The sequence below is a fragment of the Parus major genome, chromosome 3 (genome assembly GCF_001522545.3).
Source record: "Parus major isolate Abel chromosome 3, Parus_major1.1, whole genome shotgun sequence".
Lineage (NCBI taxonomy): Eukaryota > Metazoa > Chordata > Aves > Passeriformes > Paridae > Parus > Parus major.
Genome location: NC_031770.1, coordinates 57,063,088 through 57,078,807, shown reverse-complemented (window position 1 = coordinate 57,078,807; position 15,720 = coordinate 57,063,088). Strand labels below are relative to the sequence as shown.

General features: G+C 33.9%; 1 protein-coding gene across 5 annotated transcripts in view; it reads right to left on the bottom strand.

The window, feature by feature from the left end:
* AHI1 (Abelson helper integration site 1) overlaps positions 1 to 15,720 on the bottom strand; it is a 91,032-nt gene that overhangs the window by 61,276 nt on the left and 14,036 nt on the right. For all 5 annotated transcript variants that reach the window (XM_015622881.3, XM_015622878.2, XM_015622882.3 and 2 more), the window contains 10 exons: positions 14,459 to 14,648; positions 12,883 to 12,978; positions 11,222 to 11,407; positions 10,171 to 10,305; positions 9,032 to 9,164; positions 7,921 to 8,044; positions 5,491 to 5,720; positions 4,357 to 4,460; positions 3,439 to 3,557; positions 326 to 456 (listed from right to left, as the gene is read on the bottom strand). In XM_015622881.3, the coding sequence (XP_015478367.1) occupies positions 326 to 456; positions 3,439 to 3,557; positions 4,357 to 4,460; positions 5,491 to 5,720; positions 7,921 to 8,044; positions 9,032 to 9,164; positions 10,171 to 10,305; positions 11,222 to 11,407; positions 12,883 to 12,978; positions 14,459 to 14,648 (1,448 nt within the window). The remainder of the gene's footprint in view (positions 1 to 325; positions 457 to 3,438; positions 3,558 to 4,356; positions 4,461 to 5,490; positions 5,721 to 7,920; positions 8,045 to 9,031; positions 9,165 to 10,170; positions 10,306 to 11,221; positions 11,408 to 12,882; positions 12,979 to 14,458; positions 14,649 to 15,720) is intronic.

The window sequence follows — 15,720 nt, the reverse complement described above, 5'->3', positions numbered from 1 at the left end:
ACAGAAAAACTAACCTGACCTAAAACATTTTTTGTGCACTCCATCTTAGGATCCTCACCACAAGTAAAGAGTTGCAGTATACAAAAATCTGAGCCTCAGGTGCTCCAGTCATGCTGGATATTACAAATGTTACCTCTAATTTCCTCTAGAGAATTAAATCTCAGATATTAATAACAGCTACTTAAAAGGTGGAGCTAAAGCTCTAGGATTTAAGAATGTCTTACTGAAGTTTTATTCCATATCAAAAGTGTTTCAATAAACCTTAAAATATCTTTTCTCCTTCAGCTTTGATAATTTGGTTTAAACTCATAAAATAATTAGTTACCTGTTTCTGGATTCCAAACATAAGCCTTTCCATCTTCACTTCCTGAAAACAGGAACGTACCACATGGTGTTAAGGTGCTGTGAATTTTTTCTCTGTAATTTGTGGCACCTACGTATTTCTTTGTTGCCAAGCTAAAGATAAAGAAAGTTTGTAAATATTGAAGATACATTCAGAACAGACAATGTAACTTAAGTTTCAGTTCCCCCTCTGTTCCTCAGAAAAATCAGTACACCTTGCATCCCAAATAGATATGCAAGCACACTTTCTGCAGAGTGCAGTATTTATTTACCCTTTCTTTTCCCTAACCTTCATAATGCACCTGACAGTATAGATGAAAATGTACATCCTTGTCTTTCGGCAGAAAAAGGAAATCCTCAGATCTAGAGAATAGATAGAGATGCAGTAATTTGCACTATCTTGATCCTGGGTTTTGCATAAAACAGGGAAATTGGCACTATTACTCCAAGTTCTGTCAAAAAAGTTTTCATAATGCTTCTTGAGTTTGAATGATTAAACTTATTCTCTTCAGCTCTTCAGACTAATGTCTCCTTGATCAGAAAACTAGCGGTAGAATCAACAAATTTCAGACGTAAGTGTTGATTTACTATTAATATGTTTAATGTTATTTTGCAACTTAGGCATCCTATCTTTTTTCAGTGAAACACAGTCAGCACAGTAATAATGATCTACTGTCAAACAGTCTGTAGGCATCAAGTAGGAGAGAATCCACAAAAGGATGGAAAGAAGCATATATCAGTTTGAGTGAGGGTATTTTAAACATGAGGCACAGCCTGGAAAAAGATATCAAAGTTCAACATGGAGACTAACCCAGCAGGAGTATTACAACGCAGAATTTGAGGCAAGAGTAACAGCAATAGGCCACCATAGCCCTCAAGGACAGAAGACAGTATTATTTCACATTTGTTACTGCAAAAACAGTGGAGGTATGCGGGGAGAAGTGCAGTATATTTAATAGGAGAAGAAAATTATTTTAAACAATATTCCAAATAAATATACCGTAGATGAAATTCTATTTGGCTACTAAGAGAAAAGGAAGCTTTAATGATCCCAGTGCAAGACCATATTAGCCCAAATAAGAATTCTAGCTGTATGAATAACAAAGATAGTATCTCTGAGATGTCAGTAGAAGAGCCCTGCAAGATGTAAAACTAACCTTCATATGAAACCCTAAGGAGAGGACTGAACCAAAACGAAATCCCTGATCACATACCTAAATGACAGGACAGCAGCATTATCCAAAAAGATCAAAAAAGCAAGTTGAAAGAGGAAAGTTAAGAGCAACTAGCTGTCAATCAAAGTGAATTGTGCTCATCTGTGACCTCCACCCCCTCTTTTCTCATGCAGGGAATGAACAGTTAATGCTGACGTGGAAAATTATCACTGCTGGTTATCTGACCCTGTGGTTTATTGATAGACTTAAGTCAATGTAACTGTGGGCTGTGGTCAAAGTAGCAGTCCTGGTGGTGTCCTCTCCACCCTTATTTTCCCAGGCTCTCCCTCATTTCTTCTAGTGTTTGGGCAGTGATCAGATGAGTTTGATCAGATAGCTGATTAAAATGAAAATTAATCATTTGTATTTGTAGGCTACTTTTTAGTTGGATCAGCTCACTGATCTTACTTAGCCCGCATCAAAAGATTCCTATAGATGATGAAAAAGGAATGCTAGGAATACACGGCCAAAGGTGTGGGAGATCGCAGGAGATGGTACGTCCTATGGATAAATTTGCTTAAAATAATTGTGAAATTGCACCCAATATTAAACCCTTTCTTAGAGATTAATATGCATGCTCATCTTTCCTTCTCAAACTCTCTGAATGTTTTAGAAAGAGGAGCAACAGAAGAACACTGCCTCAAAAACTACAGGTTTCCTCTCTTAATCCAGTAATTTCATGCTTTGATTAAGTGGACAGTTTAGCTTCTAGCATGGCATTATAATTTATCACTTGCAGTAAAAGAGAAAAGTGCATCATAAACCAGCAGAGTTCTCAGCTAGTTCAATCCACTACAATAACAAAATTGCTAAGTTTGGAAAAGAGCTTCAAGATCATTAAGTCCAACAGTTAACAGAGCATTGTCCTGTCCACTACTATGCCCTGTACCTAAGGGCCACATCTACACATCTTTTAAATGCCTCCAAAGATTTTCTGTGTAGTGAGGGGAAGAAACAAACCTATTAAATTAAGGATGAAACATTTTAGAAAAGTTATTTATGTCTTTAATGTGACTTTCCAGAACAAAATGTTCAAGTGCATCTTATCAACGTATGTGATTGGTGAGACACTCTGCTCACTCCCACCCAATGGAAAGACAAGAGGGAAAGGACATAAACTGAAATATAGCTAATTTTGTTTAAAATAAGAAAAAAGTCTTTTATTTTGAGGGTGAATGAACACTAGAATATGTTGCTCACAGAAGTTGTAAAATGTTCATCCTTCAAGATATTAAAAATCCAATTGTATAAAGCTTTGAGTAGCATGCTGTTGTGATTTGATTATTGGGTTGAACTGGTCATTCTCCAATATCAAACTCAAGTGACTCTATAATCTATCTGCTTTTTATTTTTGTTTGTCATTAAAAAATCATGCTTATGCCAATTCAGAATAAGATCATCAAAAATTGCAAAACTATCCACAGCCTGCTTAATAAACCACAGTATGTACATCACTGCATTTTTTAGTATTTATGATGACAACCATCTTCCATTTCATCATCAAAATATCCTTCCTAGAGTCATAAAAATGCAAAACTAACACACAAATGTTACCACTTCCAAGTCCTTTTCATACTCAGATTGCATTTTGAAAGGCATTTCAATCTTTAGAAGACTAACATTGCATTCTTCATGCCACTTTAGGCTTCCAAGTAATCTAGTAATTTTTAGATATTCTATTCTAAAAGACCCAATATCATCCAAAAGGTCTGCAACACAGCAGTGTTTTGAAATCATTTCCTAACGCTAACATTTCTGTCCTTCATTATTAGGACATCTTTTTTCTCCCCAACTACACAACTAATACCTTCATGGTATTTTATTTCCCCATGTAAATTTTAAAACATAAAGGAGATACACATTTGTCACCAAAATTACGAACATTCTGAGATCCATAATTCTCAGGGTACTGTCTTTGGCATGGATTAATAAATGCCTTCCATTCGGATGCACTTCCAAATGATTTATTGGTGTTCCTTTAATGTCATTTTCTTTTATTTCCTACAGAAGGATGGAAAATAAAGAAAATTATATAACTTTGTGTTTTAAAACTCATGTTTTTACACATTATTGCCCATTTTTCTCTTGCAATACTCTTTTTCTGCTCAATTCATTTTATTTGGTTAAGGAAAAACTTTGTTCCTATATTAAAGCATCCTAAACACCTAAACATCAACTTTTTACAACCATAAGGCAGATTCTGTTGTGACTAAATTTTAAAAAAGTTAAGCTGACTTAATTAAAAAGTCAGCAGAAATACTGATTGAACATTAGGGCTCTAAGGTAAGAACAAAGGTGTTTTTTAAAGTCTATTTAATTTTTGTCTCTAGAGAACAAAGCATTTACCTGTTAAAACTGTGCTATCAAACCTCAAGTATTTTAATATTTTATATAGAAAAATGTTACAGAATCACAGAATCCTATAATATCCTTAGTTGCAAGGGCCCTACTAGGAACACCAAAGTGTTCCTGACCCTACACAGCACAGCCCCAAGAATCACACCATGAGCCTTGAGAGTCCAAATATGTCTTGAATTTTCTCGGGCTTGGTGGTGTGATCACTTCCCTGGGGAGTCTGTTCCAGTGCCTAACCCAATTAAATTGCAAAAGAATTTAAAAAAAAATGAAGTCAGTGCATCACTGCACATTGTATCAGTTCTTTTATACCAATTCTTAAAGAAAATACAACTCTACAGTTAAATAAAACATAAAGTATTAAAAAAATTTAATTCAAATCTACTTACTCAATTTGGAACAGTTCACATAAAAATTACAATGCTAGTTTAAGAAACCAGTTTACCTTATTGATCTTCCAGTGTTGAAAAAGGTGTGGAGAACTTTCTTTGATAGGTGTATCCCAAACCATTATCAGTCCTGAACTATCTCCAGAGAACATGTGGTGTCCTGAGAAATAATATCTTATAAGTAAAATACCACCCACAAAACCATAATACAAAAAACAAGAAACAGCCTTTTGTTCTCTCATTTTTTTGAATAGGCAAATACCAATTCTTCCATCTCTTTTGCTATACACTCATTGCAAATGCATTTTGCTCATATTTCATTACATAAACCAACACCATAAATCTGGATGTAGCATATACATTAAATACTGAGATGCAGAACATATTTTTTAATGTTATAAATTTTTATTCATATTCTAAAACCATCAAAAAGTGAACATTTACAGCTCAACAAGCTTCACATGATAGCTCAATACTTACTTATACATTCAGTAAGACAATTTTGAATGAGAACAAATAGTTTCCCAACACTTTTTCTTTAAGCAAAAATATTTATTATTTATAAAAATACAGCTTTTCTCTTTGTAGTACCTGCTCCAGTGACTAAAATGGACCATTAATGATGTCACTAATACTGGAAAAACTCAAACTTTAATTTTCACCCATCTTCAATTCTTCCTCCACTAGTACATGTCAGTACAACATTCACTTTCAGCTGTTAATCTGCCAGTTAAGAGACATGACTCACAATGGTCAAACCTCTCTCCTTTTCTCTCCATGCTTCCTATTCTCTGCCAAAATTGAAGAGTTCATCACCTTCCCACTTCTCCAGTCTAGTGCTAAAATTATCACAATCTAATTACTACTACCTCATTTTCTTTATCAAAGAGTCATAGATTGATTTGTGTTAAAAGGGACCTTAAAAATCATCTAGTTCTGACTTCCCTGAAATAAGGAGGAACACCTTCCACTAGAACAAAACCCAGACCAACATGGCCTTGAACACATTCAGGCATGGGGCACGCACAATTTCTCTGAGCAACCTGTCTCAATGTCTCAGCACCCTCCCAGTACATAATTTCTTCCTGAGAAGAATACACTGCCTTCATGAAATAAAGAAAACTAATAGCACTCAAGTTCGTCTTCAATTTGAAAGACAGCTATTTGCAAAAGCAATATTAGCAACATACCTTCTGCATCAAAACAAAGTGTGTTGATGAAACTTTTATGGCCATCGAGCTCCTGTAGCAGTTGCCCATGGATTTCTTTCACATTTGCATTCCAGATTCTAATCACTGAGTCATAACATCCTGTCACAACCAGCGAGTCAGTAACTGGGTGGTATTTGGCCGTGTACACAAATGAAGGATGAGGGAAAACTCTCACTGCAGATGCTGCCTTCATTTCTATTTTCCACATTCTAAAAGGAAACAAAGTTAGAATTTCTACTGTATAAAGCAGTCACACACACACAGGTGTAACTGATGCCATGTTTTGTGCTACCAGTTCTAGAGGCAAATGCTTGCAAATACTTAACAATACCTGTTTATCCCACCAATTTGTTCCACCTTTATTCAATCCTTTAATATGGTACTAATAAGAATTAAGAAAAATTTACTACTTTACACAGTATTTGATCTTCAAAGCAAATGAATGACTATTTACTCACTTAATGGATATATTTCTCATTTTAAAATACTCACAAAGAATTCCATGGAATGAATTTGTTTCTTTCTTTCAGGAATTGCAACCAAATAAAGCTTTTCTGAGGTATCATTCATTTAAAACAATATTAGAATGAGAAAAACCATAAAGGAACATTTAGATCCACTAAATATAAATAAAATCCCAGAAAATTTTAGAATAATAATTCTCAGCCACACAGTGATCATGAATTTATGTGATGCAAACACATGGATGTTTGCATCACATAAATTCACTTCTTACTATTTATCTATTTTCTATCCTTTGCTACCCATAGCTCTAAGATCAGATTTTTCTAAGTATTTCCTATTTGATGGTATGCATTTTATTAGTGAGCCTTCCCCAAATATGAGTTCAAAAAGAATAAAACAGTACCTGGGTCACTAAATACAGGTGGCTAGCACATTACACACAGTATTCGGCTAAAAAATGTTATTGAATTGTTTTAGTGGCACCCTTCCAGGTGAGGCAACCACTTCTGGTGGCTATTGAAGAATTCTAAGCTTACTCAGAGGTGACTTAATTACAAAATTGCAACCCTTTAGAACACAGCAATTAATTTGCAATTTGATGCGGAAAGGCCACAAGGAGTTTACCTATCTTTTAGAATGGTTTTAATCAAACAAAATAAAATTAATTTATTGCTCACAAATAATGTGGGACTGAACCCTGAAGGCCTGAGGATAACAAGGAACACTATATAAAGAATTCACCTAAGTTTATGAATTTACCTTCACGTTGCCTTAAAACTCAGTATGAGATAATCCAAATAATAAACTGATAATGACTTTAAAGCAGTAGGGTGCTGAGACATTTTAAGGAGCTGAAGGCAACTCACAACAAATACAGGAACTAATAACTTGTACAGTGACTGCACATAGTACACAGAAAACGTGGCAGACCACCGCAGTTTCAACTTGCTGCCATGAAAGTTCAAGAATTCAAGAACTGAGGAACAGCTAGGCCTTCTTATAGGCAACATAAATTACTGAAATTGGTATTTATCTCAATATAAAAAAATCTTACTTAATCCACTCCCAAATTTAAAAAAAAGTGCTGAACTCTCAACACATTCTTTTTATGCCTACATACAAGCAGCAAAAAAACCCTAAAACAGTTCCACATGTACAATATATCATTTAACAATTCTTCTGGTATTTCAATTATGCAACTGCCTGTAGCATTACTGAATTGCATGACAGAAATAATAGATAGGGATCTGAAGGTCTAAAAAACCCCAAAAAGCTCTACAAAAACCAATGAAGTTGCTCACAATAAAACTGTACAGTGTTCCAGCAATATTTCCATGTGTATCTACAGCTTTGAGGGTTTTGGATTTTAAATCTGAACAGACCACACTAACATTAACACTGAAGGGAAGTACATTTTAATTGTAGAGGATTCGATTTAAGAAATAACAGCATCAAAATTCATTTTTATTAATTTAATCCGAATTACTTTACTAAGTGTAAAAAAACAAAAGAACACCATCAATATACATATATGCAGTGTAGTAAATTTACACACATAACTCGAATCTTAAATTTTCGATTTCCTGCCTAGTGCTCAAATCTGCTAACTTAATATAGCATTCAGAGTATGGCAATTTCTCCAGGAAAAGAATATTACAACTGTCTCAGTGTCTTCTTGAAATACAAACTCTTCTAGTTTTTTACTGCAGTGTAGATTTAGACACTAGAGTTTTAGGAAAAGCTTTGGTTTCAAATACAAACACGTTAGAAATACTAAATATAGCGTAACTGTTTAGGGCAATCACAATTTTTATATTATTTTAGTCACACAGTAACCAAATCTTTATTTATAACATTATAGAATAATTTGTAGTATAACACTGAATTGGACCACTTTCTTTTCAACTTCTGATGGTATCTGCCAGAATATGTCATCATACTGACCTGACAGTGCCGTCAGAGGAAGCAGTAAGAAGGTACTGATTGTCTTTTGACCAACAAAGATCATACACTATGTTAAGGTGACCATAAAATTCTCTCAGGAACTGTCCAGAAGGAATTTCATACACTAGAGAAGTTGAAATAGAAAAATAAAAGTTTTTTAATTATTTGCAGTCAAACAGATGTAGCTACTAGAGCCAAAGTTTAGACTAATCTCAGGTTGATTTTCTGCTAGCATAAATCAACTCATTTTCTTCTCATTTTTAGGCAACAGGACAAAATAATTGCTAGATATGAACAGACAGCAAGCATCTACTTCCATCTAGTGGTTCATGGATGTCACAAATGTCTTACCCCTTAAGAAACACCTTGTCTGCATAAAATTATTAAAACCAGATGAGGATTATGACATGTTTATTAAATTTTGACAACTAATTGACCAATCTTAGAAATATTTTAACACTGAGATGATTTTCTGGGGCTGTGTAATAAAGGAATCTAGATTTACTGTTTCTTGCATTTAAACACTTACTTTGTGTAGTCTTAAAACACTGCTCTCTCTAAGTCTCGAAACTTTTATGCAAGGTTTAAGAACTATGCAGTTGAAGCTACCATGATGAAGCAGTCAAAAACTTGAGTTATAAGCAATGTTTATACTTTGACTGAACTGGACCATGGAAGACAGCAGCTTCCAGTAGTCTGTCTGGAGATAGTAACATTCTGGTATCTAACTTTCAAGGCAGGTTAGGAGAAAAACTTACATGAAAAGTGTGTGAGGTGGAGGCTTAAAGTGTTATTTCCCTTAAAACATTATCATCAGAAACTATGTTCCTTCTGCAAACTGATTTAGTATTTCCATTAGGCCTCTGGGCAGATATGGTGTCATTTCATACCATTAAACTGAGGATATGTAACCATTTTAATAGGAAAAGCTAGTTCCAGCCCTATCAACACAGAAAGAGCATTTTCCTCAATGCTCTTTAAAGCACGGAAGCATCAACAACTACAAACCAGAAACTCTAAAAAAAGCACAATTTAAAAATTAACTTCCCTTAATCTTTCATTTCCAAATAAATGGATTATAAGCAAAAAGACAAAATGTATATAAACTTACAAGCAATGGGATAGCCATTCCTTCCTGCACATGCCGCTGCCAGTGTTCTCCCGTCGTGAGAGAAGCGGATGCAGAAGCAGCCCATATCTCCACCTCGCAGGGAAAACAGGTGCTTGTTGGGTATGCGGCAAGCCTGGCTTTTCAGGGAACAGTTGGCAGGAATATTAACTATTCAATGTGTGGAACACACCCCTAGCTCCTGACATGCAAAAGTTCTAAAAGGCTAATAACATCTTAATGGCATTCCAAAGTAAAATTCAACGTATTATAAACAGTCAGTTTTGCAGCACATCCTAGGCCCCATGAATGTAAATCTCTTTCTTCCCCATTATTACAAACAACGAGCAAGTTTAAAAAACCTAAAATAAATTTAAATTGAAATAAATTCCTTAATCTTAAGAAATGTTTAATAATGCCTACCATCAATGATGTAAGCTGTGGAGTTAGACTGTAAGTGAAGCTTGTTTAAGGAGTCTAAGCACAACTTTTAGTAACTTAATGACTGCAGTGTGAACTCAGAAACCCAACTACAGGCACTCAAACTTTTGGTCTTCTACCAAATCATTTTAACATTCCTTATCTGTATTTAAATATCTGACTTTTAAAGACAGAACAAGGGATGAAACATTTCAAAAAAACTGAACTGGTATTTTAGACCCCTTTCCCTTCTCCCAGCATATTACCTCTTTTTGAATGGCTTTTTCTACAAAACTAAATTCAAGTTTAAGGTGAAGGGCAACATTAACTAGCTAAGTGCTAATGCTCCTTCAATGTAAGCTCTGTCATAGTTTAAAAATGTCTTCAACAAACAAAAAGAAAAGTCAAGGAAATATATTTCTAATAAAGCTGAAATCTGCAAACTGGCTTCCTCTCTTACTTCCATTACCCAAATTACCCTACTCTCTCAAACTCTTAGAGAATTCTTCAGATAAAAATACCTGGCTGTTAAGGTGAAAAAATGGTTCAATCAACCCTATTTGCTAAAGTTAAGCCTCCTCTATGATCTACGAGAGTTTTTTTTATCTTTTGTTTAATATCTTTGTTAAATATTTTAATTAATTACTTGCTTCATAATACTTATAAAAATATAGTAAAAATTTAAAATATTTTCATTTAAATTTCAAAGAAAAATGCTTCACCTGTCCAGGCAATCTTGACCATTTAAATGGCTCTTTTTTCTCCTCTGAAGGTTCACAGCCTTCTCTCTGGAGCTGAGACAGTGCTGTATTACTTTGTTCCTGCTGGACAGCTGCCATAGAGTGAAAAGGACCGACCTTAAGGCAAACAAAACTAAGTATGAGGAAAAAATACTTTTGAAGTGAACAACGTGATTTCTAAAATGGTTAAAAGGTACTTTTAATTTAAATGTCTTGCATTTTTATATTTGGAACAGAGATTGGAAAAGCTTAATACATGAAAACTGCATTGTAAAATGTCATTTAAAGTAACCAGGAAATCAGAAGTCAATCAAATGGTATCGCAATTTTTTAAAATAATCAATAATCTCCTATTTTTAGTAACTCTCAAGGTCAATGAAAATTAGAATTACTCCACTATTGCACTGTACTACTGAGAAGGTGCACATCTCACCAGGCCTTCATAGTAAAAAAGTGACAGGAAGAAATTATTGTTACAGCTCTAAATACAAATGGGAAATTATATAATAGAACAATATGGTACTTGCATTGGAGAAAATGCCATATTTATCTTGAATGCCCATCCCAGCACATACCAGTGTAAAGCTATTTCTAAAGAAGCTTTCATTTGTGAAAAAAAAATACAGCTCAATACAGCTAGAGGGTGCAGGGAAGCAAACTTAAGTAACTTGAATCTTTTCTCAAAGACTTTATACACCTGCATGAGTTCAGTGACTTAAAAATGGCATTTCTGCTAATAAGAAGGGACATTAATCTTCAAGAAAGTACTCTGAAAGTTTTCTGTCAGTGACAAAATATTCCAAGTTGCAGGTAGAAAAGTAAGCCTATTTTTCAAAGATACCTATGAAGGGCTAAGTTTGAAACACCTATCTTGAGATGTAACATTCTTATTATGTACTTTATATAATGCATATAAGCACAGCTTTTATATACATGCATACAAAAACAGACTCACATGCTCTATCTAGGTACTAGTTCCTACAGAAAAGACTGCATATTTGCAAATATATTTATATTTTATATATTTACTTACATGATCTGGCAGTTTTAGGCCTTTTACAGTTACATATAAAGTTGATGGGTAACGATTTCTAGGACATTTTGCCCACCAGTCATAAACTTCAACAACTTTTGAATGTGACTTGGTCCTTGAAGGTGGGTAATATAATTGCAGACGAAGTTTTCCACCAATGTTTAGAACTCCATTTGCACCTACAAGCTGAAAGGGTGATTAAAAAGACAAAAGAGGAAGAGAGATGAATACAAAAGTAATTGATAATATCTTAGCTACCAATATAAACTCTTGAAATCCACTTCCCACTGCAGAAATATACTAACTCTAAAAGTGATAATGAACTAAGCATGCATTTAATCCTCCCAGGATCAAATCATGAAGATTAAATTTTAGATGGCAACGTAGTTTCAAAAGATGCTTCACAGTAGTAATTATCTTGAAAGCAGGGAGACCTCTGCAGTACCTTTTTACTTTTTTTATCTACTACTTGCTAAAATCAACCAAATCTCAAAGGACTGCCAATCCATGAACAACTTCTTCCAAATCTGTCCTCTCTGAATGCTGTAATGAAGGACATTGGTAAGGCTTTAGCTCAGAGCAGAAGATGCAGGAATGTAGTGACCTCTTCAACTTCGGAAGAGAAAGAGTGCTCTCTACTGAACTGAAAAATAGAAGTACCTACTGCCATTAACACTGATCACTGTTGAATCAGGACATTTCTACATCAATTGATACCAATGAAAGGATAATGCAGGCAGGTGCAGTAAGAATGAAGAACAGGGAACAATTTTATTCATATTTATGAGCTGAAAATTTGTTCTTTCCTCTGTTCAGGAGTAGGCTGTACTGAATGCCTGGATGCTCAGTTCCTACAGCTCTCCTAACAGACACAGGATAGCAGACCCCTGATTGTGGTAGATTTATCCTGGGCAGAGCTAAGGAGAATCTCTGTATATTGAATTGCTATGGAGGCTCCCATTCCTTCACTTATAGCAGCAATCCATTCTCTTCTCCTGTATTTTTCACATTTCCTCCATGTTGTGGACTGCTCAATGATTGTAAATGATTATCACACACAGGGGTAGGTGTAAATAAACAATCCTCAGGGAAATTGCAGTTTGTGTCAATTAGTTCTCAAAGAACTAATTGATACATGCAAGTCTCTCTTAAAAGGGTAGAAAGAATGTGCTGGCTAAATCACCCATATCTCACATTTGGCACGTTTGTATCTCAATTGCCACAGCATTTAAAACTCTGCAACTGAAAATGAGCAGCATTCTATAATTAAGTTAGAGAGTCTTTTCAAAGACTGGACAACTGAAAATGCCACTAGAATACAAAACAGCAGAGGTACAGAAATTTGTCATTTTCTTCACGATCACATAAACACAAAGAAAACCTTAAAAGGAAACAATCTTCTGTACTTTATGAAGAAACAAAAAAATCTTACAAATTCTATACTTTCTTGAAAAACACATATTATTTAATGTCAAGCTTGTTACTGTGTTGATTCCATGGAGTGGAAGAAGAGGAAAAGGAGAGAACACGCAAACAATGATTTTTTTTTTCCATCTCTGCTGCTGAAAATATTTTAAAATTCTTTCCTACTGCGTACAGTTAGAGATTTTCAGCTAAAAGGATTTATAAATTTTGTTTCTTTATTTAAATATTTACAGTACCTTTAGAAATGCCCAACAAATTTTTCGGTAACGACCTTCCTGAATTTTTACATCAGAGCTGGCTCTCACTTCATGCATACTTGAAGAATCAAGGACCTAAAGTATCAGCAGGAATATAAATGTATTTCTAATGAATGCATAATTCATGGTAATTTAAAAAAAAACTGCCAAAAATATGCTTGGTCAAATTCATTAAACTAACAGCTTTGAAAAAACCAGTGTTTTTTCCACACAAGTATGAAATTAGAAATAACAGTTTCTTATGCATTTATCTGATGATTATTTATGACATCCATTAAAAAAGAACAGAAGTCTAGTCTTAAAAAAACTTATTCTTGCTCCCCTTACGTCTCAATAAAAGAGAAAAACCAATAATGGGTAATTTTCTTAATAATTCAGAAATCATTTAGATCACAAATCTGACAGCTAAAACCAGCTGCATATTAATCTAGATGGAAAATCGCAGTCAAGAATTTAGTTTTCCTTTCCTAGCTTTATCAGTTTTGTCACTAAATCAGTCATAGAACACTTTGGGTTGGAAGGAACCTTCAAAGATCATAGAGTTTTGAGCCATGGGCTTGGACAACTTTTACTAGATCAGGCTGCTCAAAGCCCTATCCAGCCTGGCCTTGAACACTTCCAGGGATGCCTACGAGTCTTCATTTTTCTGTCAGGCACCTCAGTTTTCCCATATTTCACTACTCCTGGAAGTTTACCTGGTATACAAAAAACCCTTAGAATAATACTTTTTTCAAACTCATATTTCATAAACCATACTGAAGTCAAACAGCCTTTTTTCATACTTTTGGTTCCAACATTATTTCCATGAAGAATCTTTACATAAAAACACAATTAGTTTTGTCTTAAGCAATTAATGATTCTTAATTCTATGAACATGTTAACTTACAAGCATCAGAAACATACAGCAATAATTTATATTCAATCTATTTGAAATAGGAAAAAAAATGGAACAAAACATATTTATTGTATTAGGTTTCCATTTTTATGTTAATGCTACAGAATCTCTCTGTACAAATATTGAAATGCCTAAGCTAAAAATTACATTGAATATATAACCTAAAATTTTTCCTTTAAACATAATTGTATTAGAGGACAAATTAATAATTTCTTTATGAAGACTAGGACAGGAGAGATAGATGTATAAAATGTTAACAGAAACAATTCAATTGCAGTTTGCTCAATGGTACAATGAGGTACTGCTACATGCTGAGAATTCTACCTTTGAGTTTCTTGTACTTAAACCTCATTCAGATTTCAAGAATGTGAAAAGAATGATATCCACCATATCTTACCAGCCTTCCTCAGAAGTTTGAGAGCTGATTTTATAAGAAAAATACTTCTTGTTACTTCATACTTCTTGTTACCATAAAAACAGGATCCTTTTCTATAAAAAACCCAATTTTTTGGTATCTCAACTTGACCTTGTACCATAAAGCTATGCTAAGAACCCAATTTAACTGAAACAAAACACTTGATTCAGTCAAATATATACTGCTGAAGAAACAAACCAAAAAACAGAATGTTCATAAATCGGATGCAAAATATTTCATCTTACCTCAAAAAACAGGATAACGTGAGGGTTTTCCTCAGTGTTTTGAATAAAATAAGTAAAACGCTCATTAAATATTACTTGTTCTTCCCACTCTGGAATTGTTGATTTAGACTTTCTAAAGTCACATGGTTGTGTCATTACAGGAAGAATGTGCTCTGTTTCTTCTTGTTCATAAGATGAATCTTCCTTCTTGCTGTTTGAAGATTTCCAAAGAATTACAATTGTTAGGGCATTTAAAAAATAACCTTGAACAAAACAATATTTTTAGTTACTGAAAGCTAAGAAACATATACTATTTGTCTGATTCTAGAAAAAATTTTCTAAATTTACTGAAAACTTAAGACAATTTGCAATGTATACAGAAAAACTACAGGCTGAGGTTGAAAATCCTAACAATTAAGTTACTGTTAGTAAATTAATGCATAATGATCATGGTGGAGTCTACTGCTTAAGCCCCAGGAAAATAATGGATAATGACAGTAGAAACAAGCAACTGAAGCAGCTAGAAATAAAAAGAACTAAACTTCATTTAAGGATTTTAAAAGTTCTTAATATAAAAGACAGCCACTATTTATACTACAAGAATTTAGCTTATGTGTTCTTTGCTTTTATACATTTTTGACACTTAAGAAATTTTTCCTCTGGGAAGAATACAGTTGTTGGAAATGTCGTAGATTCACAGAATAAGCTGAGTTGGAAGGGGCCCACAAAGAGCATCAAGTCCAACTCCTGGCCTTGCAAAGCAACATCCCCAAAAATCACTCAATGTGCCTGAGAGCACTGTCCAAATGCTGATTGAAAGCAGTGCTTGAAGTCTTGTCAGGCTCAGTGCTGTGACCACTGCCCTGGGGAGCTTCAAGAGTAATACAGCAGTGCAGAGCATTTAAAAATGCCAAAAGGAAAAGCAAAATATCACCCTCATTTATTGTGTATATATATATATATATATATGTGTGTGTGTATATATATATATATATATATATATATATGTGTCTGTGTGTGTGTGTGTGTATGTGTGTGTATATATATGTATGTACGTGTGTATATATATGTGTGTGTATATACGTGTATATGTGTGCATATATATATAACATATTATTATAGATGTAGAAACTAACAAACAGCTACACAGGCTTATTTTTTTCACACAAACTGTTGTTTTAATTTTCACTTTAATTTTGTAGGGAAGAGTATACCTATTTATTGTAATCAGTAATAATTATAAAATATTAATATTAAAATAATTAATATTAAAATAATTATTA